The 26,974-nt window shown below is 46.1% G+C and overlaps 1 protein-coding gene across 2 annotated transcripts; it reads left to right on the plus strand.

The window, feature by feature from the left end:
* The first annotated feature begins 1,978 nt into the window (after positions 1-1,978).
* Positions 1,979-26,005, plus strand: dstyk (dual serine/threonine and tyrosine protein kinase). Of its 2 annotated transcripts, none has more exons than XM_015342762.2 (13): positions 1,979-3,492; positions 12,747-13,147; positions 16,400-17,120; positions 17,436-17,674; positions 17,977-18,060; positions 18,669-18,845; positions 19,318-19,447; positions 20,300-20,456; positions 21,578-21,710; positions 22,764-22,877; positions 24,378-24,492; positions 24,825-24,959; positions 25,345-26,005. In XM_015342762.2, the coding sequence occupies exons 1-13, from the start codon at positions 3,273-3,275 to the stop codon at positions 25,530-25,532; spliced, it is 2,814 nt and encodes a 937-aa protein (XP_015198248.1). In that variant the 5' UTR covers positions 1,979-3,272; the 3' UTR covers positions 25,533-26,005. The 2 variants fall into 2 exon arrangements, with proteins under 2 accessions (XP_015198248.1, XP_015198249.2); XM_015342763.2 differs by lacking the exon at positions 1,979-3,492 and adding an exon at positions 12,062-12,594.
* Positions 26,006-26,974: the final 969 nt, after the last annotated feature.

Genomic DNA, 26,974 nt, shown 5'->3' on the forward strand with positions numbered 1-26,974 from the left:
CAGAGTGATATAGCTACTGGGCAATTTGAAATTTAGATTTCAGGAAATATTTTTGACTACAAGTGGTCATATATTTTGATATAAGTGGTCATGGGTGAAAATGGTTTAGCATTTTTTCCTACTCTGAGAAAAAACAGGACAGAAGGTTTTACACTGAAGGAAAATAGTTGAAACATTTTCTGTCAGTATTTATTTTGTGTGTGTCTGTTACTAGGTCCTCAACACTGCACTACAGCAGAGATACCACTTGCTAGTTGTACTGCCTTCAGTATGATACTAGGGTGATTCTGTTGTTCTTACTGTCTGTGGCTGTGCTACCTAATACTCCTGGGTGAAACAGCTATGTTCTCCAGATGTACTCACAACCAAAGGACAGGAAACACAAAGGGGAACCATTTCATCAGTGCACAAAATCCTCTCGAATTGTTTTTCAGGTAGCATAATGCTTATTTGGTTCCCTGGCATACTGGATGGAAATTAGCTCTGTGAAGCTTAACCAGAGAATCAGTTACCATGGCAACAGTTTTTGTAAATCATAGAACAGTGTCTGTAATGACAGCTGTAAAAAATTAAATAACAGTGATATAAACAGGATAAATTATTTAAAAATGGCAACGGAATCTGGAGGAGACTAAATTATTAAAACAAAAACAACTTCAAGAAAATACTGGGCATCATTTAATTAAAAGATAAATTGATTAAGTATAATTTTAATTTTAAAATTAAATTTCAAATGAAAGTTGAAAATAATTGCCTTGCTAAAGTGTAGTTTCCTGTGATGGCTAGAAAAAAGTATTTAGTAAAGGCAAGGAGTCATGTCGTTCTTTTAAAGAGATTCAATTGTTTGGTTTAATTTTCTGCATAAAAATGTAATTGGTTTAAAGATATAAATCAATTCAAAAGCTACATAGCCACAATCAGGATGTACACCACTGGGGTGGTGCAGTGGCTCTGTGGCTGGAAGGTTGCTGGTTCGAATCCCGCGGTTGGCAGAGAAATCCTCTGCCATCCGTTGGGCCCCTGAGCAAGGCCCTTAACCCCAGCTGCCCCAGGGGCGCCGTATAAATGGGTGACCCTGTGCTCTGACCCTAAGTTTCTCTCCCTGTCTGTGTGTCTCATGGAGAGCAAGTTGGGGTATGCGAAAAGACAAATTCCTAATACAAAAATTGTATATAGCCAATAAAGTGATCTTATCCACGTCATTAAGTTCTTAGGAGAATCTAGGGTGAGACCCCAGTATATGACACAGCCACAGACCTTGGTAGTTTTACCACTCCTGGGAATCTGCGCCGTCTAGCGGATCGTCTGGTTACTACAACACGTGGAACGCCACAAACCAACTGAATCCAAAACAGGCGCCCTCTGTTCACAACACAGAACGACAAAGAACTATTTCTGAATTTCCCCTTTTAAGGCATGGATCTCGCACTACTGGTTATAATCAGCCCTTCTAAAATTATTCTCACGCTATGTCATGTAGTCTTTTTTATATTAAAGGCGCAGTGAGTGTAACATACAAGAAACAACTATAATGATAATCGGTAAGCATTTGCTGCTTTATCGTCGCATTGAAATACAAAAGTAATAATACACATTAAAACGATAATATTCAATTGTGTGTAAGCTATATGTGCTATTTGTTCATATGTCTCACTAATTGTACATTATTGAAATAAACAAGACAACCATCATTTTCATCATAATTCAATCACTCTTAAGTCCTTCATTCGCTATACGTTTGCTTAGGTACAGGAGCTTTCTGTCACAATGCTGCATGCTGGTGCTTCTGGCTGCAGCTCTTTGTGCAGTCCTACACACATGACATCCCACACGCAGGATGTCTTTAACAGGGCTTTGGTAATAACAAACACTTCGTGGTTATGTGTAGTTTTGTCCTGCCGTTCCAGGCTGGGCATTTTCCTGAGCCTTTTGTGACAGATTTTCTTAATTTACGATTAAGTATGCATGTTAATAAGAATATATAAACTAGGTAATCCGACCAGGCATCGCATAATCTCCAGCACAAAATCTGCATTGTTTTTCAGCAATTGATCCTTTACCGGACTACAAATCCCAGGCTGCCCTGTTGCGCGTCTGCCCCTATGAAAGATCCCTCCCCGGCGCACTGCGGATTGTTTGTTCATGTCTGATCCGAGATTTACCCCTTTCTAGAGCAATTTTCCGCGAGTACACAGTTACTTTTCTGGGAATCGGAGCTTTCTGTGCTGGAAAACTCACTCCGAGGAAACTGCGTGCCATACATGTCCGGGGGAGTCATGTTTGCTTGCCTCTCCCGTCTTCTCCTTTGTTGAAACAGCCGCGGCGCTGCTCGGCTCCAGCTCTGGGCTGCGGCAGGAGCTGGCTGTTCCCTCGGGCGGCTGCAGGCGCTCGGCTCCGGCAGCCTTGGCTTTGGCGCTTCGGAAAACGCTTCGCCCTGCCGGCATGCCCGCAGACAAGTCGCCCAGGTCTGATGATTAACTGCGTCCTGCCTCATTGGATGCGCTTAACTGCCGTTGGTAGCGTTATTTGGCACACACGGCACCTGGAAGGACCAAGGCTTTTCTTCGGCTGCTCGCTTGCTTCCCTCGGCGAGGTGCTGCTCAGACCGCCGCTTTGCGGCTCCCGAGTGCACCGGGACGCCTCTGTCGGAGTGTCTGCGCCCTGACCTCCCTGGTGCCGGGATTGGGCGGCGCTGCCCCGGAGCACCCGGACAGTTCTCCGCTAGAGAGATCAGACAGCGGGCGGGGTACCTCGGGGAAAGCGCCGGGCATTGCTGGGGCCTTGGCCGCTCCCGGGTGGACTGCGGGTCGGGTGCGGGGCCATCCTGACCGACCTGCCGCCCCCACAGTAAGGGGATTTGAGAGAGTCGTACGATATCGGTGTTTGGGGACGTTACAAAACTCCCTACATAACCGCTTTTTGTTTCTGTCCTTAGTCTTTTTTAATTGTAAATCGTATTTCGTATCCAGATTTAGATGAATAACGTTATTTTTTTTCGGCTCCTATACTCGAGTTGCTAGAATAGCTACACACTACACTGAACATTAACACACTAATACTCCCCCCAACCACCACCACCACACATCCCTCATTAATTCCCGTGTGCATGGAGATTAACAGTTTAACACCGTTACGAAATTAGGGTGTTTTGACCGTCTAGGTTGGATTATATAAGTATTAGGGTACGGACGTGATCACCGAGGAAGAGGGGGGCACTGGCCTGCTCTTCGCTTTTGGAGCCCTGCAGGCACCATCGCCATCGGGCACAAGTCATGGACGGAACCGGCGGTGGCGGTACCGGTACGGGGACCGGGCAGAAAGTTACCCCTATGGCCCGGGAGCTGACTCGTATCTTCAGCAACTACAACAAGAACTCCATCTTGCTGAAGAAGAACCTTAAAGAGACCAACAAGTTCTTTCGGGAGATGAAACAGAACTACAGCAACGCCTGCGCCGCAGCTCCGAGCTCGGACACCCCTGCACCGGAGGCAGGTAAGCGGTCACCCCAGAACACAACACAGCTTGCATAAAAGGTTGCAACCGAGAGGCGTGTATTAGACCCGTAAGGTTGGTAATAGCCAATTGATCAGAGAGTCCTGACGAACCAGGCAGAAACCATGGAATAGGCTTTGACAATATGGCAGTATAGCTTGTTCCACACTACCACAACCCTTTGTGTAAAGATGGGCCTCCTGTTCTAAATGCACTTCCCTGTAGTTCTCACTCTCTTGCCCTCCGGTTCAAGATTCATCATTGCCTTTGAAGTTCGCTGGATTTTGTCCATGCCTTTGAGGATTTTGAATACAGTGCCCTTAATACAGGTCCCGTAGTAGTTTTCTCTGTTCAAGACTAAAGAAGTTCTTTCAGCCTACCAGCCTGACTACATACATTTTCAGCCTTTCTTTTTTAAGTCAGAAAATGTATGTAGTCACTGTTCTCTGGGTTGATGCCACAGAAGCAGTGTCATTTTGCGACTTGGTGAGCAAATTTATGTAGAGTTTTCGAAGTATGGTTTTACAGCTCTTCTGAACATAATTCTTTGATTGAAGCCTGAATCCTATACATCTAATAATGTATCCTAACACTGTTGGCCTTTTTTATCGGTTCACAACAATTCATCTATTTCATAGGCAGCTTCTTCAAGCCCAGTGCTCCCATCTGGATAGTTTGGACAGAGGATAAAAATGAAAAGGTGCCCAATCTGAGTATGTCCCTTTATTTCATTTGTCTTAATTTACCCTTATACTGGCCAAATTGTATTGACCCGAGGATGAACTTGCTGGCTTTTTATGAACCCTTAGTGCTTGAGAAATCATTTTGCCTTGTGGTACCCCCAGTGAATCCAGGATAGTGTGCTTATCTGTTTGCGCGGCCTGCAGTGTCAACACAGGACCCTCTACAAAGAAAAATACTGAAATTTAATAAGCTCTTTGTGCTCTATTTTGAAAGAAAAGTTAAGATTCTAAAAATTGGCCAGTATTGGCATAATGCAGTAGCAGGGATCAGAATAAAAGCACACTCCAGATGTTGTTTGTTGGAGAAGGAGGCGGTGTGGGTTGGGCTGGTGTGGAATTTGGTCTTATAGTGAATAAGCAGGTGAAGTTGGTTTGGAAAGAGGCAGGCAGCTGTTCTAGTGTAATGCTGGACATCAGCATTAATTGTCTGTCCTACTGTATAGATGCATGAGGTGAGATAATTCCTAAATCGCTTTCAGAATGGTAAAAGACCAGTAAAATCTTTTGACTTTTATGGTTAACAGCCAATGATGTTGCAGGCGGCGCTTGGATGAGAGCAGTGGTTAGCCAGAGCTTTGTGAAAGTGTTATGTGAAATGCACACAGACACAGGCTTCCGACAGGCCTGCAGTTGCAGACGGACGAGGGGGATTTGGAAAAGGAGCCCGCAGGACGGATTAGGGGCTGTGAGGAGGGAGACCTCTGTACATTGTGCAACTCTCAGCTAATTCGTTCACAGACACGTGTGGGTTGTTTTGCAGCCTAAAGGGGGAGGTGAGGATTTTCACAGAAAAAAGGATCTTTTTCTCTTCTGCTGACTTTTTCATGTGAAACCACTGCGCCACCAAAAGGAAATGAAGCTCGTCCTTCAGCCACCTCCTCTAGGGGAAAGGAAAGGTCTTGGAGCACTGGAAAAATTAAATTTTTGTTTCGGTGTCGTGCTGGTATCATCAAGTCTTCAAGGAGAGGATGACGGAGAACGTCCATTAATAATTCATTCAGTGTGTATAGTTGTTCAGGGCTTTGGCTCGACTGTTGTTGTGTAAGGAAAGCGTTTAAGAAGTGAGTGATGGAAGCCCGGAGTGCCATGGGGATGAGAGCAGGTTTGCGGTATCGAGGCAATGTCACGAACCAGGCCTCTGCTGCCTCTCGTCGAGAGAGGCTGAGGCTGCGTCACCAGTTCGGGTCATTGGATGCAGGCACGGTGTTTACCTTGCTTTCCTAAACCCTGGATCTCCCAGGCTACATCTTCACTGAGAAGTTCAAAGAGAGACCTTTTAAAGGAGCTCCTGTAATATCCCTCTCTTTGAGATTTACGCATACAGATTTATGAAGTCAGGATTTTTGCAAGTATAATTTTCTCACACCATGAAACCGGATCTGTAGAATTAAAGCCAAAGAGCCTGAATTTTGGAAAGCGGGTATTGTTATGATTGTTATTTCTCCTCTTCAGACCCTGGTCCTCTGTATTTCGTGGTGCAGGTTGCTGTGCTTCGAGCTCTCTTTCTGCACCTTCAGGGTCACCTGGAGCAGCAGGCGTGTCTGCACTTTAGCCGATGATGAATGTGGTGAATTGACAAAGCCCAGTAGCAGTGAGAGGGGTGCCAGGGCAGAGGGTGGCCCAGGCGGCTGTGGTTGGACCCAGAGCTCAGTTTGCGCTGGCAGCCTCGGCACACAGAGGCCCTTGTGTTCGGCTCCCTGCACCACTTGAATCAGCCGCGTCTCCGGTGAGCTGGCATGGCTCTGCGCCGGCCTGCGAAAAGGGTGGCAATTGGTGCCAGTTTGGGCTTTAGTGCTTTTCTGAGCTACTGCTGAAATCCAAAGTTTGTCCCCAGCAGTGAATTTTTTTTTAACAACAAGGAACTTGCTGTGTTAGGAAAGGGCACTGTGTCTGATGGATGCATACTTGTTCAACAGCGATGGCTCCAGTTCTTGCTTTTAAAAGAGTTGTGGTTGGAGACAGATGCTTCTCTTGAGTGGCTTGGGTGCCTTGTGTACAAACAGAAGTGATCATAAAGATCCAAAGGTTAGGAAAGTGTTAATCATGCTGTTGACATATTACCTCACTCCTTGCCTGATTAGCAAATGCTGTGGTCAGTGACAATTGCCCGGTGATTGCAAAGAACTTATAAAGGCTACTTGTAGAGGCTGATTGCTGTTCCAGCTCAACTTTTCTAAGTGTGCCTGCAGCTAAGCTGTGTACTCACTTATCACCCCAGAGAAGGGCTCTGTTTGTCATCCCTGCTGGACATCATTTTGGGATCTTTCCTCAGTGGCCACCTGTCGGATCTCTGGACGCCCATCAGTATAGTCCAATGAATATACTAGAGTGGAACAAACTAAAGCTGGTGGTAAAACTAAATTTAGGAACAGAGTGTGTGGGGGGGGGAGAGAAAACTGTTAGAACACAGAAGAGAATAAAATATGTTTAAAAGGCTGGTTCACAAAAATCAGGTTTTTAGTTTAATTTTAAACCACCACCACCTTGGAACTAATTCACAGCTTTACTAATTCCAAAAAGTTAAAAAGGTGAGAATGTATGAAAAGCCTGCAATACTGCAGTATATTGAAGTCTTTGTTAGTTTGCGTGACAGTGGGGTGGCAGTTAGCAATGATGCTTCACAGCCCTTGGGCTCACAGGGTGCAGTCATGTTTTGTACCCTGTGCCTGTGGGTTAGGGTTAGGGATAGGCTCAATGCCTCCTGCTAAAGATAATTTGGTTGAAGGAATGAATGGATTCATAAATGGGTCAATGTTTTAATTAATGGGGAAGATGCAGGTGTCTCTGCATTTCCTAGAGTTGGGTAATGTCAGTGTGTTTTATTGATGCACACTTGGGGTCAAATACAAAAGGGCTTTCATTTACAGGTAGGTGCAAACTCTGCAGCTGTACTCAAATTTGTCATAAAAATCGTGAATGCTTAGAGAAACATTTTAAATCCATTTTAAACACTGTTCAATCTTTAGCCAGAGGTGTGTCCTCTGTGAAGCCCTTGTTCATCAGGATGAGATCTGTGGCTCACACCCCTGTAGAGTCAAGGAATTGGCTCAAACTCAGGTGGTCATCTCTTGCCGAGGTGTGAAGGAGTGACAGTCTGGCAAACAAAGGCAGGGGGTTTGTTATTCATTGGAACTGCCAAGTGCTCATGACAGATGCATCGCACAGTTTTGAAGGTTGGAGAATATACTAATAAAATGCATCAGAGGGTTGTGTGTTTTAGCAACTTTTTATCTTGTTGCATATCTGGCAGTTATTTTTCCCTGATTAGCGTTTGCTGCGATTGTAAAGAATTTCACTCTTGAAGGTCTCCTTACAGGCTTCTGCCTCCTTCATGATGATAAAATAGAAGTTGTACCGCTTGTGTAATTGGCCAGTTTATTCAGTTAGAAATGGAATTTGAAATGTACTTGGAGTAAGGTTGAGTGCACACAAACTTCCAGGGGACTCGTTTGTTCAATCCTGCAGTGGCTGTAGCTCTTCTATAAAAGGTGCAGCAGATGAAACCTATGGAAAGAGAGCCAGAGGATGGGGTGGGGATAGTGCATGTGAAGAGGTGCTGGCAGACTACCGGAGTACTGGGCCTGTAGCTGGGAGCCATTCTGAGATGCTGTGTGTGGGAGAGGAGTCTTCAGAAGGGATTGGGTGTCTGTGCAGGTGTGGAAGTGAGGGAAAGGGCTTCTCTGTGCTGGAAGCAGAGTGCGGTCAGTGAGAGGCGTCTGGGAAGCAGCAGGCTTGCTCTGTACCAGCTGAACTGATACCATGAAATCGCTGTGAGTCACCAGTTTCAGAGAGCACAAGGCTTGCTCTGTTCAGAGTGCTGTGCCCGGACTGGGTCTCTGTCCCAGCATGCTGAATGTGGAGAAAAGACGCTGTTAACCAGAGGCCTTGCCTTGTCATTAGTGGAGTGAGAGAGGGCTTTTTGCAGGTTTGTCTCGCACATAAAAAACCCTTGCTGACAGCAGTTTTGGTTTGGCACTCCTCACGGTCTTCCCTTGTGCTTGGCTCTCCCTCTCCCACACTGGCTGATCTGGAAAGTTAATCGTTCTGTTCGCATCCTTGCCCCAGAAAAGGCTTCATATATCCTGATTGGAACAGTAATGTTTCTAAGCAAGCTTCCTCAGGGCGTTCCTATGTTCAGCCTCTCAAAGAGATTTAGAAGAATATGGAACGTCATTCATGCCCTTGTTTAAGATGCCCTTGATCCACTCCTTGATGAAGGCCTTCCTTAGATCCACCGGCTACGGTCTTTGACTGTTCCCATGTAGCTGAATTCTGACTTCGTGTAGCTGTTGTGTGAGCTCTTCTCCCTGGCCCCTTTTTGTCTCCTGTTATCTGGTTCAGTTTTTCTGTGGTCCAATAATCCCTCTATACCTTGATACTGATGAACAAGAGGAACACCAGTCTGCATTTAACATCAAAGGGGCAGTCAGCATTCACATCAGCAGCTGATGCATGCAGAATGCCATTTTCATTTTCAGTATGGGCAAATAGGTTTGTTGATAGTAGTATCATTTCTTGGGAGTGATTGCTGTGATTTCATGACACATAGTAAAAGAAAGTACAACAATGTGGGATTAATAATAAATCAGGAAGCAGGAGACTACACCACATCATCTTAATGTGCAGAACCTGGAACGGGGTGTGGTGTACCAGAGGATCTGTTTTAGGCCAGTTGCTCTTCCTGATTTCCTTTAATGTTTTCACGTCTGGTTTAGCTAGCATAGTATTTGAATTTGTACGTGATACAAAACAGGGATAGTGACAAATGGGTCAGCAAAGGAACTACAAAGCGGTGGAGCAGACAGACACTTGGCAAATTAAATGTAATACTGATAGGTGAACTTATTGGTTGGCAGTTGTGGACTACAGGAAGCTGCTATCTAGGTGTTAATGTAGCTGCTTCTATGTCCTCCTGAAAACAATGTGGGACAGCAATAAAACAAGATGCCAGAGTAATATTTATGAAGCATTAAGCATTAGTAAGACTTCACTTAGAACACTCCTCTCCGTTTTAGATACTATTCCACAAAAGGGATGATGTAAGCTTAGAAATGTCTTAGAAAAAGATGAGCAACACTCCTAATTCCTGGTTGCATGAGATGGAGAAATGTGTTCCAGGTGTATAAAACCCCAAGCGGCGCAGGTAGTGAAACCAGGACATGGGTCCACAGTTGGAGTATAAAAGAGAATTTGTGTAGGGGAGAGAATAGGAAATGCTGTCTTGCACAAAGAGTCGTTTGTATTTAGCCGGGTGGTGGAGGCGCAGGCTCAGGGATCCTTGAATGGAAATGGCTGAATGGAAGTTCAGATTCCCGTGGCTTCTCATCTACCAAAGGAGCAAGACAGACCAAATAGCCACCTCCTTTTTGAAGCCTTTGTTATGTTTGTTAGATGACTTCAACTTGCCAGTATGATTTGATGAAGAACGTGTATCCCTAGGTGTTCAGACAGGCATAACTTTATTGCAGGTTTACCATGTTCTGCTTGAGCAATGAAGATTGCTTGGTTACTATCGGCGTGGGTGAGTAGGGCTTGTCTGAGAGAATTTGCCCAGGGAACAATGATTCAGAGGGTTCTGCTCTAGGAAACAGGGGGCGAGTCCGGAGGAACCAGGAGACCAGCTCCAAGAGGGGCAGGTCATGTCTTGGCCGGCGTGGAGTGGCCACACTGACCCAGGACCTGTGTCATCACTGTCTGACTGCAGTGGCTTCAGCACGACCAGCTCCAGGAAAAAGGAATCCCACTTGTCTGCTCATCACATGACTGGAGCCCCCCTTGTTCAGGTCCGCCTGGAGATGCTGGCTCTCAGTTGCTCTCTTATGTCCAGCATTTGCTCCTGAACTGAATTCTTACCAGTGCCATTGCCAGCTGTGCACAAGTGTTGGTAACAACTGGGATTGACCGAGCTTGGCCAGTTTGCTGCGCAGGAAGAGTGGCTCTCTGTCCAGAGGATTAGTTAGCAGATCATCTGTGTGTCGGTGCTGCCAGGATTGTGTTAGTGCTCTGGGAGATCTTATTAATCTTTATTATCTATTATCTTATTAACCTAGTACGGTTTTCATTCTGGAAGTGCATATTGTTTTGAACAGTTTTTTTCTGCGATGTGGCTTTGATATCAATGTTTAAGATACTTACATTCATTAGACCTGAGTGTTTTCTTTTGTGCATCACTAAGTATGCAAATGTGAAAAACTTATCAAACCTTTCCTAGTCAAATTTTTCCTAGAGATTTTAGTTAAAACATAACGGCCGATTTGCCTGATATTCCCTGATCCTTGCCCTGCACATAGACTGAAATTCAGTGGATAATTATTTTAATGTCTTTTTGGTTGTAAATCCCAGTTAATGTTTAGAGAGTGAGTCATCTGTAGAGTTGTGCGCACTTAATTGTTCTTTTCTAAATGGCTTTAGATCAAGGAAAAGAGAGCCTGCTGTAGGCGGACGAGTTTATCCACTGGCTGCTTACAGGTTACATTGTAGAAGCGCTGCATTTCTCTGTGCCTTGTGTGGCTGAGCATGGTAACTGTGCAGAAACCGGCCTGTGCATTAGAACAGCTGCTGTTCAGTTTTAGAAGCACTCGGTACCTATTGCTGATTCAACACCCAATGGCTGATTTTAAAATTTTGTCTGGCTTCACAATGCATCCGATATTCTTGCATGTGATAGGACCTAGCCTAGGCCCAGAGAGAGAGAGCCCTGTGACCACTGCCTGTTCTTTGTCATGTTGTATAACTGCAGTGGATCATGACTCAGCAGCTCTGATTAGCACAGCTCCTCCTGGCCCAGGCAGCCACTTAGCTTCCTGTTGTTAACTGAGAGATGTCAGGAATCTCAGCTCAGCCTGAGCCCACAGCCTGCTGCCTGGTTTTGCTGCAGTGACACTCCTGGGCCCGTCTCTGAATCACTGTCTCTATCTCTCCACGTGCTTCAGCGCAGACTGTTCAGCGTCTGTTTTCCATTGGCATATCGTGCTGGGGTAATAATAAAACGTCTGATACCTTTTGTTTGGCTGCCTTTCCTCAGGGAGAAGGGTTTAATATTTTGTTTTACACTTTTGAAATTGCTTGCTATGTTAGGTGGTAGTGAGTCATTTATTCACAAACGTTTTTCTGTAATAAAGCTATGGAGCAGATTTTCTTTTATCTGTCCGGGGTTACAAAACATAGTAACCCTACAGAATGAGGGGTTTGAGTTTTGTTTTTCAAATTTGTTTGAATTCACAGTCAGTCTCTCAAGCATTATTTAACGAGCAGCTTCAAGGAGAGGAGTTTACTCCAACTCTTTGATTTCTCCCCAAGGCAGAGGTGGGGTGGGGGTGGAGTGTGCAGCAGAGTTGCAGAAGGAAACTTGCTGCCTTGAGAGTGAAGCTTGTCTGGATGGGTTTCAGGTTCTCTGAGCAACTGTGTTTACGTTGTGACTGGCTTGTCTGTGTGACACCTCTGCTCCGATGAGTCCCTCATTTCTCTTCCTGCAGCTGTCTTGCATGGTGGCGCAGAACACATGCCCACACCTTGCCTCTCTTACTGAGCTTCTTCGTTTCTGTCAGGCTTTGCGAGCCTGTTTCTTAAGCTGAGAATGTGCTTCTGCCTGCTCTGCAGCACCAGCCCTATAATTTCCTCAGTCTTCAGCCCAATAAACATAGTTTTAGTGACCAAAGGGAGTGATTGACTGTTGCTGCTCTGAAATAAAACGTGTGCGTGCACACTAATTGGTTTAGTTTAGCCCCTAGTGGTTGAGCCTGTTTTCCCCTGTGTGCCCAGGTGCTGGGTTCAGGAGGGGAAAGTTTAGTTGTTGGGGTCTGGGTGTGCACCAAGTGCATGTTGGGTTTTTATTCTACCCTGGATCACCTGGTTTGGAATCTCCCATCTTCCTCCCAGCTCCTGTGATGGCGAGGTTGTAAAAATGCCCCAGGGTATTGCATGAGCAGTCACGTGCCCTGTCCTGCTGGTGTGGGCTTTGAGGAGCTGTGGCCCTGACAGGGACGAGAGTCCCTCAGTGCTGGGTGGTACAGGAAGCAGCAGGATCGAACAGTAGATTTTAAAGACTTGGTGGGATATCCACGGGGAGAGGAAAACTGGGAAACCGTCAGGCAAGTGTGAATACAAGATGAGGGAATGGGGCTGATTCCCAGGGCTGTGCAGACGGTGCAGTGCACAGTACCTTAGTATCATGTTTCATATCTGTGTGCAGTATGCTACTTCTTCATACAGTATGTTTTTCAAAATGTGATTTTTCTCCCTCTAGCTTTACTAATTGTTAGACTGCATGTTGGTGCCATGGAAGTAGAGAGCAGCAGGAATAGGGCAGAGTGTAACCAGTTCGACACTGAACCTGCAGAGACTGGAAAACAGATAATAAGTAAGATAATAATCCTCTCTTGCAGTGCGAGAGTAGAGCTGAAACGTGACAAGGAAAACCCAGCATGTAAGGCTTGCTATAATTTTATTTTTCCTTTTTTCCCCCCTCTTTAATTTTATTTTTCTTTTCATCCATGCCTCCTCTATCTGCAGGGCAGCTAGGCTGCATCTCCTTCCCCAGCCATGAGGAGGAGTTCCTCCAAGCCAGTGTTGGCTGCACCCCCTACATTGTCATCCTTGGGCAGGACTGTGGTGCCCGTTACCAGCTGGTGAACTGCCTGCTGGGGGAGCGCCTGCTGCCCACGGGGCCAGAGAGCGGAGGCTGTGGAGGGGCGGGTGGCTGCAAGAGGCGGCGGCTGCGCTTCACGCATGGGCGACAGACACGGCTCAGCCTGGCTCTGCCAGATCAGTACGAACTTGTGCATCAGCTGGCGGGGCACCGCGGGCGCTGGGACACTGTGCCACAGGAGGACCTGGAGATCCAGGAGGAATGCCAGGACCCTGCCCACCGGCAGGCCGAGCTGGAGGTCACACTGCACCACCAGCTGCTGCAGGTAGGGGGCAGTCCAGTATAACAGGATTTCTAGACCACAGGGTCTCCAGATGGAGTTCCAGAGATGGAATCCCAATATCTTGCATTACTGCAACAATTAATTGTTGACTTGGAAAGGCTTACCTGTGTCTCAGTCCTGGTTTATGTCCTTGAGCACGCCTCACGCCATGTCAAGCCGTTGCTGTGGGAGGTTCTGTTGCGTTGGCGGGACTGTGGGCGTGGCGAGACCTGCCAAGCGGTGGAGAGCTCAGGGGCAGCTCGGCCTGTGGCCTCAGGGCTGCCAAGATGCTTCATTGAAAGAGCACTTGTCCCAAGGTTTAAAACTCACTTTCATTTCTATTTCATTGGCTTGATTATGTTAATTTCCTGTCTTTCCTTCTCTCCTGGGTGTCCTGGGACCAGTGTCTTCCTGGGGGTTTATTCACTCTGATTCTCCTCCTCCTTCAAAGGGCTGCTTTATCAGTTGTCTGGCGACATAAATGAGTAATTCAAAGCACTTTATCTCCAGAATTGGGAACTTCACATTAGGAAGAAAAGACAAAGACTTTTTTTAATTTAGCAGAGTAAGGAACAGCATCTTACATCTTAATTCAGGGTATTTGTATTTGCTGTTGAAGTAAGGTTTGTCACAGAGAGAGCTCAGTTGTGATTGAGCCTCAAAGACTGGCTGATCACACTGGGCGTCTCCACTCCGATTGCATGCCGGTGGCCTGTTCTTCCACAGGACATCTGTTGCACAGCACTGAGCAGGCTGCTGGTCCAGATGAGCTGCCTGTGGATCCTTTGGTCTGAAATTTTCACTGCTTTAAAAGCAAAAAAGAACAGTCTTGAAATGGAGTAGTTTCTTAGATCAGCTTTCCTTGTATGTAAAGTGCATGAGGATAAAACTGAAGAAGAACGATGAACAGGAAGCCTTGCTTGGTGGGCCATAGCGCAGTGCTAGACACTGTATTGTCTGCATTCTTGGTCCTGAGTTACTCCTGAGTTAACTGTGGGAAGAGATGGGAGAAAGCGGATATTAGCTGTAATGTTTCTAGCTCTTTACAACTGCCTTATCTGTCAGTTTATGATGTGTGTAAATCAGCACTGTCAGATTTCCACAGCTCTGCATACCTTCTTATCCCCCTGGATGAGCTGTGGGGTGTGAGCTGCTTTCCCAGAGAGAGGATTATCCCTGGGGAAGCTCTTCCAGGCAGCCAGAGGGACCCAGTTATCCTAGTGGGGGGCTTAGCCTGCCTGTGTCCTGTCACATGTCCCTCGCGGACTGACCCGGCTGTTAGAGAGGCCCTGGCACCCATGCACCCACTGCTGCAGGGTCTTAAGGGTGCGTTTTACACATAGAGGTGTGGAGAACAAGCTTTGTTTGTTTTGCCCTGTTTTTCTTTTCTCCCCAGCCCCCTGCTCAATTCACAGGGGCATGACAAACTGGCCGCCTCTCTGGGAGAGGGGCTATTTTTGGAATTTGCAGCTTAAAGCAGGAACTTGCTAATTATTTTTTTAATAGGGCAGCAAAGCAACTCCCCCTTCTCTTGCAGTGTATGGTTATGCAGGAGCTTGAAAAATAACTGAAGGTTTCTTGTTAAGATTATCCATTCATGGAAGACTAGTTTGACTTTTGAAGTAGCTTTTTTATACTTTTGATTTGTGGTAATTTGTTTTTGTTTTGCTCTTCTCTCTGCTTGGGCTGTTTGTGGTGACTAGCACAGCTCCTGTGAATTTATCCCTTACTGACAAGCTGTATTCTGAAATGGGTATATATTACCCATGTCAAATAGAAATATGATATTATGAAACTAGAGGATAAACCTGGCAGTGTACCATCCCTGCAGTGTGGTTGTGATTTTTTAAAATAAATGTCTTGCCTCTAAAGGATAGAAAGAGTACTCAGGCTTACACAGCCATTTTTTTAATCATATTACAGGAGCTCTCTAGATCTCTTCAGGAGTCCAGCAGTTTATTTTGCCTTTATTGCCTTGGAATAATTTTTTTTATCTCTGAGTTTTGCTTTTGCTTAAAAGTTGGCAGCGTCTCACTCGCTCTGCAACGACCAAACAGTCGCCTGCAGCTCCCGTCGCCTAGAGACGGCACTGGCTGTCTCTTTTGTTTACATGCAGTGCAAGTGAGTCATCATATCAGTATCCCTTTCTTCTTCTCTGATATCTGCCACCCTTTAATTCTCCTTTTCTCTGTTCTCCATCTTACTCTCCTCCTGTCTTTCACAATCTGTCTTGGTTTCCCTCAGCCCTTTTTACTGGCTCTGTTTCTGTCTTAGCACAGCCCTCCTACTTTGTCTTTCTTCGTTTTCCTCTGGCTCATGTCGGGGTCAGAGGTCGGACAAGTGACGTCTGTCGGGATTCCTCTGCGCTGCCTTGTGCTCCAGGGGTCCCATGACTCTCCAAAGTCGAGAGCCTCATGGCTGGGCTGGTTGGAGAGGTTTAGATCTCTGGGCTTTGAAGCTGGCCCCAGAGAGTCACAGCTTTTGCCTCAGTTCGCCTGTGTGTTGGCGTTTAGTGTGTACATTTCTGAACTGAATGTCTGTTTTTCTATAGGGTGCGCCTCCGATTTCGTGATTGCAAGATTCTTGATGTTAAAGGCTCCCTTTAATATTAAGCTCTAATTTGAGATTTAAATCTTGATTGAATTATATTTTGAGGTGGTGAGACGCAAAATTAACAACTTTTCTTGGTCGGTGTGCACATGAGTGAATAAGTCATTTCTGGAAGATTCGGTTGTAGATTCATTGGTTAGATGCTTGACTGGTGCAGAGGGCTGTAAACTCTTTCAAAATGTAACAGTGCCATCTATGAGATTCTGTCAGCCAATATGTGGAGCTATATAATATTTGTGTCATTACAGCTTGTCAGTAGATGTATGCAGCTGAAGCCGAAGACTTAAATTGTTTGGGAAAGGGGGGTCCCTCTGAAGCAGCCCCTGTTCCCCAAGGGACATCCTGTCCTCATCTTTTGAAGGGAGTCCTGTCGGATCCTGTGAGGCCCTAAAAGAGCTGCTAAAAATACTGCTGAGAAGACTCAATCCATTGAGAGAGGGCCTAAGTGGCGTAATTAATCTTAATTCAATTATAAGTTTTCAGAGGGTCTAATTTAATTTAATACCAGTGCTTTATTAATTTATCAATTCAGCTGCCCTGTTCGAGTTTGTGTGGGGTGTGGCGAACGCCAAGTTAGCCTGGAGCTGCTGTTAGTGAGCCATGGCACTGCGTTCTACCTCACACCTCTCCTCTCTCCCTGGGCAGGAGTGCAAGATTCTGGTGGTGCCGTGCCCCAGTGTGCAGCCCCTGGAGGAGGCGCTGGAGGAGTGCCTGCGGGGCGTGGTGCCCATCCTGCTGTACGCCATAAACCAGGACACACTCTCCCTCGCGCAGGTGGAGGACTTGCGGAGTGTCCGAGAAACTGTTCCCTTTGCCATCTGCTTCATCCGCGTGCCCAGTGACTCCCCGCCCCCCTGTCCCCTCACGGAGCTGCCCCCTGACCTGCCAAGCAAGGGAGTCATGGAGAGAGAGAGAGACCGGGAGAGGAGCCCCCTCCAGGCACAGCTCCTCTCCCTGGGCTTCCTCAGCAGTGCAGTGGGCAACTGTTCCTGCGGTGCCCCCACACAGGCTCCTGCCGCCAAGCCCCAGAGCGTCCTCGGCGAAGTGTTTGAGCGCCTGCCTCGCCTGCTCGCTCCTTTTGCCCGCCTGGTCCTCCACAACCAGCAGGTGGAGGCGGCGAGCCTGCTGAATGGTGTGCACTGCCGCTGCCTGGACCTCTTCATCAACCAGGCCTTTGACATGCAGCGCGACCTGCAGATCACGCCCCGCCGCCTGGAGTACACTCGTGACAAGGAGGCTGAGCTCTTCCAGTCGCTGATGGGCATCGCCAACCGCAAGCAGGAGGAGATGAAGGACATGATCGTGGAAACTTTGGCCAGCATGAAGGAGGAGCTGCTAGAGGATGCGGCCAACCTTGAGTTCACAGGTAGAGAGTGCTGGAGAGCTGGTCAGAGGTGGGGGGTTTGGAATGTGGATGAAAAAGAAGAAAATTAAATAATGAAATAATCTGTGGCTCTTGCTGTCACCTGTCCAGATTGTACTCGGTGAGATCATGGTCCTGCTCACAGGTACTAGCAATTTTCTGAACCCTGAGTTTCTATAGCTTCAGAGCTGTCCTGTGGCAAATGGCACATTTTCTGGTTTGTGAATGTGATTGCTTTGTGCTGTATATTCCTTTGTGGTGTCCGTGAGACCCTGTCTCTTGCAGGGAAATAAAACTGCTGTTCTTTCTCACTCTTAGACATCATTGTACCTCCGAACGGAGAGCCAGTGAGCTCCAAGGACATTAAGTCGTGCATCCGTCAGATCCAGGAGCTGATCGTGCTACAGCTAAACCAAGCTGTGGCTAACAAGCTCATCAGCTCAGTGGACTACTTGCGGGAGAGTTTTGTGGGAACACTGGAGCGCTGTCTGCGCAGCCTGGAGAAATCCCATATGGACACCTCCTCGCACAACATCACCTCCAACCACCTGAAACAGGTGATGGGATGGGTCAGAGAGGCAGGGAGGGGGGTCACACTCAAGGTCAGACTCTGACACCTAGACAAATCAACAGCATAGGAGCCTTTCTATACCCAGAATAGTCATCTGGGGTACCACCATTAAGATAAAGAGATGTAGGGCTTGAGCAGGTGGAAGGCCAGACAGTGTGATCTTACACACTGTAAAAGGAAAAGCAAGAGAGCTCACCTAAAACGGGTGAAGGAAAAAGAGATGCGGAAGAAGAAAGAGAAAAGGGGGAAGGAAGTGGAGTTCTCAGCTGTGTGCCTCTTTCCCTGCAGATCCTGAACGCTGCTTATCACGTGGAGGTGACCTTCCACTCGGGCTCCTCTGTCACGCGACTGGTATGGGAGCAGATCAAACAGGTACGGAAAAACGTACACAAATACAACATGCTACAGACCCATCTTCCTTATATATTCTGTAAAATGTTGTTGGAATTTGGATCTGCTTCATATGGTGCAGAGCTAAAGTAATGCTGGGATATTGGTCAAAGTCTATTTGAAGAACTTCCTGAAACCAACCTCCCAACAGGAAAGGTGCTGTGCAGATCCACAGCTGTGTGATTTAATCTTGATTGTCTTACTTTGGAACATTGAAACTTGTGTTGTGTTTCAATCCTCAACGGTATGTTTGGTACTGTGTTTACCTGACCTTTGCTTTGCAGGTTACTGAGCAGGATTAGGATTAAGGCAAGGTTCAGGATTGGACTACAGTCCATTCAGTTTTAATGGACTCTTTAAATCACTGCCATTTTAAGAATCTGGGGTTAAAGAGTTAAATAGGCCTTTTAAGCAAATTGCTCAGTTCATTGAACCAAAGACTTTACAGATGTCAGGCAGACATTTGGTCCATCTGACTTGTTTCATTGTTGGGCACTTATGGGTTCGGATGTGATAGACAGGGAGTTGTTCATGAATAGATCCACTGTGCCCTGTGAACCTGATCTCTCTCACTCTTTGCTCTATTGCAGATTATCCAGAGGTTGACATGGGTGAATCCGCCTGCCATCACTGTGGAGTGGAAGAGGAAGGTGGCCCAGGATGCCATCGAGAGCCTGAGTGCTGCCAAGCTGGCCAAGAGCATCTGCTCGCAGTTCCGCACACGGCTCAACAGCTCCCATGAGGCCTTTGCAGCTTCACTGCGCCAGGTACACACCCAGCCCTGTGACAGGGACACCTCCACATTGGCAGAATAGCAGCCAGTAACGCCTCAGTGTCTGATCTTTATTCCTGACCTGTACTGGAGAATCCGGCACGGCTTTGAAGTACCAGTTTGAACTGTGGTCATTTCCTTCTGCAATGTTTCAATGTGGACAGCAGGCTCATTGCTGTAAAGGGGTAGACATGAGACAATGAACTTGTCGCGTGAATCCAGCAAATTGTGAGCTTGCATTGGATTTAACTGCGACACTGAAGCCTGCTTTCTTCTTCTGGGCTGTACCTGGACTCAAGGATTGCTCTTGCGCCAATCAGAAATGGGGGTTAACTGGTTTAATAATTAGTATAAATGATAATTCAGGAGCTGGTGCTGACATAAGGCTCTACAAATCCAGCCTCGTTGAAGGTGGGCTCAGGCGTCGGGGCCCGCGTGAGCTGACCGCTGTCTCTGTATCCACGCAGCTGGAGGAAGGCCACACCGGCCGCCTTGAGAGGACGGAGGACCTGTGGCTTCGCGTGCGGAAGGACCACGCCCCCCGCCTCGCCCGTCTGTCGCTGGAGAGCCGCTCCCTGAGAGACGTCCTTCTGCACGGTGAGGGGCCATCAAGAGCAACTCTCAAGAAAAAAGCATTGTCAGATCGTACAGAACAACACAAGACAGGTCACAAACAAGAGGGAGGCCATCCAGTCCATCTGGCCTGTTTGGTAGCTCATGGTTAATTGATTTGAGGAGCTCAGCCAGCTGTTTCTTGAAGGAAGCTTGTAAAGAAGGAGTAAGGATGTGTCTCCTGGTTTACCTTGTATTTTTTCTAGTATTTCACTTTTGAAGAAATCCATTGGGTTGGCTTTGTCGATGCCTTGAAGGTTTTTAATTACTTGTATCGGGTCTCATTGTAATCCTCTCTGATCAAGACTGATAGAGTTCAGTTCCTTCAGCCGGTCAGTATAGTATTTATTTTTCAGGTGGGTAGCTGCGTCAGCATGCGTAGGCTGCAAAGGAACAAGTAATAGGTTTATTCCATGCTGAAAAAAAGAAGAAAGAGAACACAACGTTTCGGCCGTGGAGCCTTCTTCAGGTGTGGAGCCTTCTTCAGGTGACACCTGAAGAAGGCTCCACGGCCGAAACGTTGTGTTCTCTTTCTTCTTTTTTTTCAGCATGGAATAAACCTATTACTTGTATTTATTTTTGACATTTCTTCTTATTTTGCTTATTATATCGCCTCCATTGCAATATTCCTTTCAAAACAGCAGAGTCAACTGGATCGTTTTATAAAGTGCTTTAATTTCCCTTATATTTTAATGTGAAATTGTAAAGTTGCGCTCTAGAGTCTGTGTCCAACAGGATTATAGTTACCTCATGGTGCCATGTGTCCCTTTGCTGTCAAGTCTAATGCTGCATCATAACTTCTCCTCTTTCCTTCTCTCCCCTTGCTCCGTGTCTTAGGGAAGCCGAAGCTGGGCAAGGAGCTGGGCCGGGGGCAATATGGGGTGGTCTACCTGTGTGACAACTGGGGGGGTCACTACCCCTGTGCCCTCAAATCCGTAGTCCCCCCTGATGACAAGCACTGGAATGACCTGGCGCTGGAGTTCCATTACACCAGGTGGGGAAAGACCGTTACTGAGCTTGTCAGAGGCACAGGTGAGAGGGATTGACATCACTCATCTGGCCCCTGATGACTGCTGGTCACACAGAATCCCAATTCCACAAGCCAAGTTCATTCCTTGTGGCTCCAATATTGGATGTTTTTCATCCAGCAGAGCTCTTTATTTAACTGAGCCTTTCGCTGAGTGAACAATTAGGAAAACTGCTAATAATTCAAGTGTAAATACAATTTATACGTAACACTAAATCTGCAGCTTCTTTAAATCTGGAAATGATGATAAATGTATGACGTGAATTTCCAGTTCATTCAAGTAAAGGAGAGCAGTTGGAAAGAAGGCTGACTAACACTGGTGAGGACAGGATTGGGATGCCTATCCTTACGGTAGCTTTTCGCATTATGATGTGAGAGAAATGTACTTGATGAGTGCTGACATTTTGTACAAAGCTAAAAATTTGGTGTCTGAAAAAGTTGGTCTTTTGAGCTCCTAGACGTGGACTTCTTTTTATCAAGAAATGTCCTTAACATTTTGATGTCATACAAAATTGTGGCTGAAGGAGGCACATGATCCATTAACAATGAGCTCCCTATCCCATAAACATGGAAAATCCACAATAAATAAAATCTTAATCCATATGGAATGAACTTTAGTGTGGTGATAAATGAAGCCCTTTGTTGTACTAGGCCATTCCGACTTTAATTTTAGTTTTATTTCATTTGATTTATTTCCAAAGGATAATGACTCTCTTAGCAAGTTTATTTCCTATTTTGATGTACAGTATATTGATTGTGAGGTATTGCAAATCTCATTGATTTGCATTAGATTGAATAGATGCCAGTATTTGAAATTTTACAGAAGAGCATGTCCTCTGTGGCATTAAATCTTCCTGATCTCTTAATTTCTGAACGACTTCTTGATGTGAATGTTAGTTTTCATGTTATTTTTTATGTTAGTACTTGTAGATTTTGCCTGTTGTATTGTAACATGGAAGATCCTGCAAACAATGCAATGCTTGTTTTTCTATGGTGTGGTCAGGTTGATGAAGCTGATGTCCTAAGTCTGAGTGTCTATGCTTATTTGTATTTGTCTCTCCCTCCTTTTTGCTCTTCCTCATTGCCAGGTCCCTCCCGAAACACGAGCGGCTGGTTGATCTCCATGGCTCTGTTATTGACCACACATATGGGGGTGGATCCAGCATTGCGGTTCTGCTCATCATGGAGCGACTGCACAGGGACCTGTACACGGGACTGAAGGTACAGCACTCGTACATCCACACTGCCACCCGTACGCTGCAACGCACGCTGCACAAACAGTACAGAATTAATGTATGCATGTTGCCATCCATATGCTGAAGGTACCGCACTCGTGCACGTATGCTGCACTGAAGGTACCACACTCGTGCATGCATGCTGCCACCCGTATGCTGCACTGAAGTTACCTTACTCGTGCACAGACGCTGCCACCTGTACGCTGCACTCTAGGTACTGCACTTGTGCATACACGCTGCACTGAAGCTACCGCACTGGTGCACGCATGCTGCCACCCGTACCCTGCATTCTAGGTACTGCACTCGTGCATGCATGCTACACTTAAGCTACTGCTCTTGTGCACGCACACTGCCACCTGTACGCTGCACTCTTGGTCCTGCACTTGTGCACGCATGTTGCACTGAAGCTACCGCACTCGTGCGCGTACGCTGCCACCCGTACACTGCACTGAAGCTACCGCACTCGTGCGCGTACGCTGCCACCCGTACACTGCACTGAAGCTACCGCACTTGTGCGCGTACGCTGCCACCCGTACACTGCACTGAAGCTACCGCACTCGTGCGCGCACGCTGCCACCCATATGCTGCACTGAAGGTACTGCACTCATGCACACACTCTGCCACCTGTACGCTGTCCTGAAGGTACTGACACTTGTGCTCGCACGCTGCCACCCATATACTGCGCTGAAGGTACCGCACTCATGCACGAACGCTGACACCCATACACTGCAAAAACAGTACAGCACTCGTGTATGCATGCTGCCATCCATATGCTGCACTGAAGGTACTGTACTCGTGCACGCACGCTGGCACCTGTGCATGGCACTGAAGCAATAGTATAATTTACAGTAACAGAGAAACAGTAACGATCAGAAAGAGACAAACACATTTGAAGGTGAAATATCTCCAAGTCTGACACAGGAAAGTCAATTCAGGTTTTTTTGCTATGGTCTTGCTTCCCTCTTGCCTCGTTTACTTTCCTTTTCAGTCCCTCTCTTCTTCTTTTTCCTCCTCTCATTCCCTATCTCGCTCCCCACAGGCGGGCCTGTCTCTGAGGGAAAGGCTGCAGATCGCCCTGGACGTGGTGGAGGGGATCCGCTTCCTACACAGTCAGGGGCTGCTGCACCGCGACATCAAGCTGAAGAACGTGCTGGTAAGAGAGGGGAGAGGTACAACCAAGTGTTTACAAAGAGGAGGCCATTCTTCTCATCCTGCTCATTTTAGTTTTAGCAGCTAAATGATCCAAAGATCTCATCGAGGTGTTTCCCAGATAGAAGCTAGGGTATCCGCTTCGGCAGTAAGGCTGAGTAACTCGTTCCATAGTCCAGCAGCGCTTTGTGGTAAAAGAGGTTCTGAGTTTAAATTGCACTTCCCATACTTGTGCACAGCTTCAGTTGTGTTTCATCTCTGATTCTGAAGCAGCCAGTTGGTTGCCGGTGTCAGTGCTTTTGTGCTTTTTGACTGAATTGGGTTCCGCTGGAGTCTTGTTCCTCTAAGGGACAGAGGGAGAGAGCGTGAGACAACTACAGAGGAGGGAAGAGAGGTCAGTTCCTCAGCCAGTGACACTAACTTTTTTCCATCACTGTTTAAAGTGCAATTAGAAAAGCAGGATGTTGTCCTTGATCAGGACCTGGAGTCCCGTGCAGTGCTGTGTGTAACTGGGCTTGTTTTCCTTAGCCAGACTCTCTGAACTGGTCTCAGCACTCCCTCAGAAAGAACCAATCATTAGTCCCAGCTTCAGAGGCAAGGGGTCAATTTAGAAATTGCTGTCGGATACAGACTGGAAGCTCTAATGTTGTTTTTCATTCTAGAGGATTGTGGAACTGTGGAGTCTCTGCAGTTCATTTATTAAATTTAATTTAACATGGTTTCAGTACTTCTGTTTTGAGTATTTAATGGTTTAACTCGATCAAAGTCATGCCACAAAAATATCAAATGCAGCTAGTGTCTCAAATTTAAATGATTAAAAATCTGTTCAGTTTTAATTAGAAAGAAAAATTAAATTAATCTGTGATTTGTTAAATTTCCATGTTTCTTAAGCCTTTAATCCAAGACTTACAAAACATTTTTCTGTTCGCAACTGTTCAGTTGTTGAACTGCTTTGATCTGGAAATGCGGCTGCCTGCCCTTCTCATAGCATGTAAGAAATTCATGCAAAGTCATATGATTATAATATGATTGAATTATATGGAGCTCATAAGCCAATAACAGATACAAATCTGGTGCAGTCATATTATAACATGCTGGCTCTTAAAATGATCATATCCAAGAGGAACCCAGCTGGACATGGAGGAGCTTTATAAGTAGGGGCAATGTGTGAGATCGAACACAAGTCTCTGGATGTCTTTATTTCTGCGCCTCCCTCTTACTGTTTTTGACAGCAGGTTTTGGTAAAATGAACGTTTCAATTGTACTTGTGTCTTTCCAGAATCCACACAAACGCATTCAATAAATTTTATTAGAAAAGCTTGCCAATAGTTTCGATATGTACCATAAACAGTTAGAAAGTGTTAAGACGGCTGCTGTTAAAACACTACTTGATCTCTTGTGAAACAGACTTCTTGTTCGGGGTCAAATGGAGGTGCTTGTGCACACTGCTGATTTTAAATAATGGTGTGGAAAAGGACACTCATCATCACTCCCTCTCCTTTAGCTTGACAAGCAGAACCGAGCAAAAATCACGGATCTGGGTTTCTGTAAGCCTGAGGCCATGATGTCAGGCAGCATCGTGGGCACCCCCATCCACATGGCGCCAGAGCTCTTCACAGGTTAGTTTGTGCCACCCACACAGCCTGCTGGCCTTTTCTGGCTTCCCAGGCTGAGCTCTTATAGAACTTGCAAACTGGCACATGAGGTCCTCTTTTACTGAAGCAAATGTAAAGAATACAGGTGGCATTCTGCATCAGTGGGAGACTTGATAAGGTCACAAAGTGGACAAGCTTTCACAATCATTCGGTCTTGAGATCCTTATGCTAATCTAGTCTGAAGACAATAATTGTGTTGAACACCAGCTGAGCTCTTAATCTCATCTCTCAATGAGAAGGGGCTTGGCTCTCTAGCACTGTGGGGTGCCTGCGCTCAAAGCCACTCTGCATTTCAGGGAAGTACGACAACTCTGTGGATGTCTATGCCTTTGGGATCCTGTTCTGGTACCTGTGCACGGGCTCAGTGAAGTTGCCAGAGGCTTTTGAGAAGTGCTCCAGCAAGGACCAACTTTGGAACAATGTCAAGAAAGGTGAGCAGGAGAGTGTCCAACCGTGGGCCATTGCCCTGGAGAAGCCTGAACTCTCCAGAGAGGCCAGTTCCTCTTCAGAGAACAAGAGAATGATGCCTCAGCCCTCCAGTCCTCATCTGATGAAGGTGAAAGGGTTGAGTTGAAGAACTGGTTCTTTCTGGCTGCTGGTTGGGATTGTTGTTGACCAGTGGGAAGTCAATCTCTAGTATAATCTCAAGCACAGTACTTGGTAGGTGGCAGTATCTTTGGGCGCAGTGAGTGAGGAAAAGTTCATAGGGACACTTGGAAACTGTCCTTTACTCGTATGAAAAGAAGAAGCCCCAGTAAGGAAGAAATCAGTGTTCCTTTCACCTAAGCATTTATATTGCTTTTTGTGTCTTTACAGGAGCAAGACCAGAACGCTTGCCCACATTTGACGAGGAGTGCTGGCAGCTGATGGAAGCTTGTTGGAATGGAGACCCTTCAAAGAGGCCTTTGCTGGGCATAGTGCAGCCTGGGCTCCAGGGCATCATGGACAGACTGTGCAGCACAGGCTCAGACAGGAAGAGTGCCAGCCTGGATGATTCCACCTGATTGGTTGGGGGAGAGGGGCTGGGGGGGGGGCGTTCAAACTGGGCCAGAGAACAAAGACCCTCATTGGCTGAAAAGCAACTGGGAGGAGCTTGTCAAGGAGTGGCCAATGGAAGGGCCTAGTAAAGCATCGCCTAGCAACATCTTGTTCCGTCACATGGTTCAAATGCATTCAAGGATGCATAGATTTTTTTTATGAGGACCTGAGAAAGTAAAGAGATATATATATATAAATATATATTAATTATGAACACAAGCATACATTATCCATCTTCGTTCTTAGCATGCATGTTGATGCTACATTCTCATTGTAGGATATATAGATAGGAGATTGTTTTAAAAGAAATGAAATTGCCAAGTATTAAAAAAGAAACAAATGTTCATTTCTTTTAGATTGTATTTAAAAGGGTTGTTGGTTTTTTGTCTGTGTATTCTAAAAGTATATATCTTTTTTTAAATAAAATATCTATGAATGATTTGTTTCAGTTGTTTTTAATTTTAAAAGGGTTCAACCTTTTAATCATTAGTCACTGTAATTTTGTAATTATGACATTGTGTAAAATGAATCCATCACTTTAAAATCACTAGAATTGTGATTCTGAAAGTTATTGAGACATCACTGCGTGACTATAGTAATATACAGTCCCGCTATAAGCGCAGTTTAGACAAATGTACTGTTCTCTTCCTGGCCAGTGTATGCATCACCTCTGCTGCATCTTTCTGTGTGCTGCCAGCTGCGCTCCTCATATAAAGTGATGTTGCAATCGATTGTTTCTCAAAGGGAGTGGTAAGTAGATCAAGGAGAAGGAGGAGCATACTTAACTGCATCGGCACAGCGGGAGGGAGGAGTTGGAGAAGACTGCTGCACCGGACTGCCTGGTTCACCTGAGTTCAATAAATCACATCTGAAGTCGTGTCCCTCGTGCTGCAGGACGGCGTGCCTGACAGCGCACACTGAATACCAGGGCTTCTGCATAAAACCACTTGGGCTGAGCTGGAGGGAATCTGTGGGAGGATGCATAGTGAACATTTACACGAACGAGTTCTTCTAAAAATGTGCGTACAGCACTGCACGCAGTTAGCGGTCTTGTTTCCCCGCACACAATAGGCGATTGTGTCGGCAATACGTTTATTAGTAGATCACAAAGAGGTTGTGTAGTCTTAACATGTCTGATTTAGTCTTGGTATCTCAAAAGATATTTCAAACAAGACCATTTATTTGTATATATATTTATGATAATACAAAATTATAATACATCCATGAGTAATAGTTGAACAAGTCAATATATTCATTTTAAGAAATATTGTGGCAGCAAATTGTGAAAGAAGGGTTTTCATGGGACTTTAAAACATTGAGATCTGGCGCTACTAAGTGGTAGCTATGCGCAACAACAGTACCCCCCTCAGTCCTCCAGCTGTCTTACCTTCTTGTCGAGCGCACAGTC

The sequence above is a fragment of the Lepisosteus oculatus genome, chromosome 5, assembly GCF_040954835.1.
Source record: "Lepisosteus oculatus isolate fLepOcu1 chromosome 5, fLepOcu1.hap2, whole genome shotgun sequence".
Classification (NCBI taxonomy): domain Eukaryota; kingdom Metazoa; phylum Chordata; class Actinopteri; order Semionotiformes; family Lepisosteidae; genus Lepisosteus; species Lepisosteus oculatus.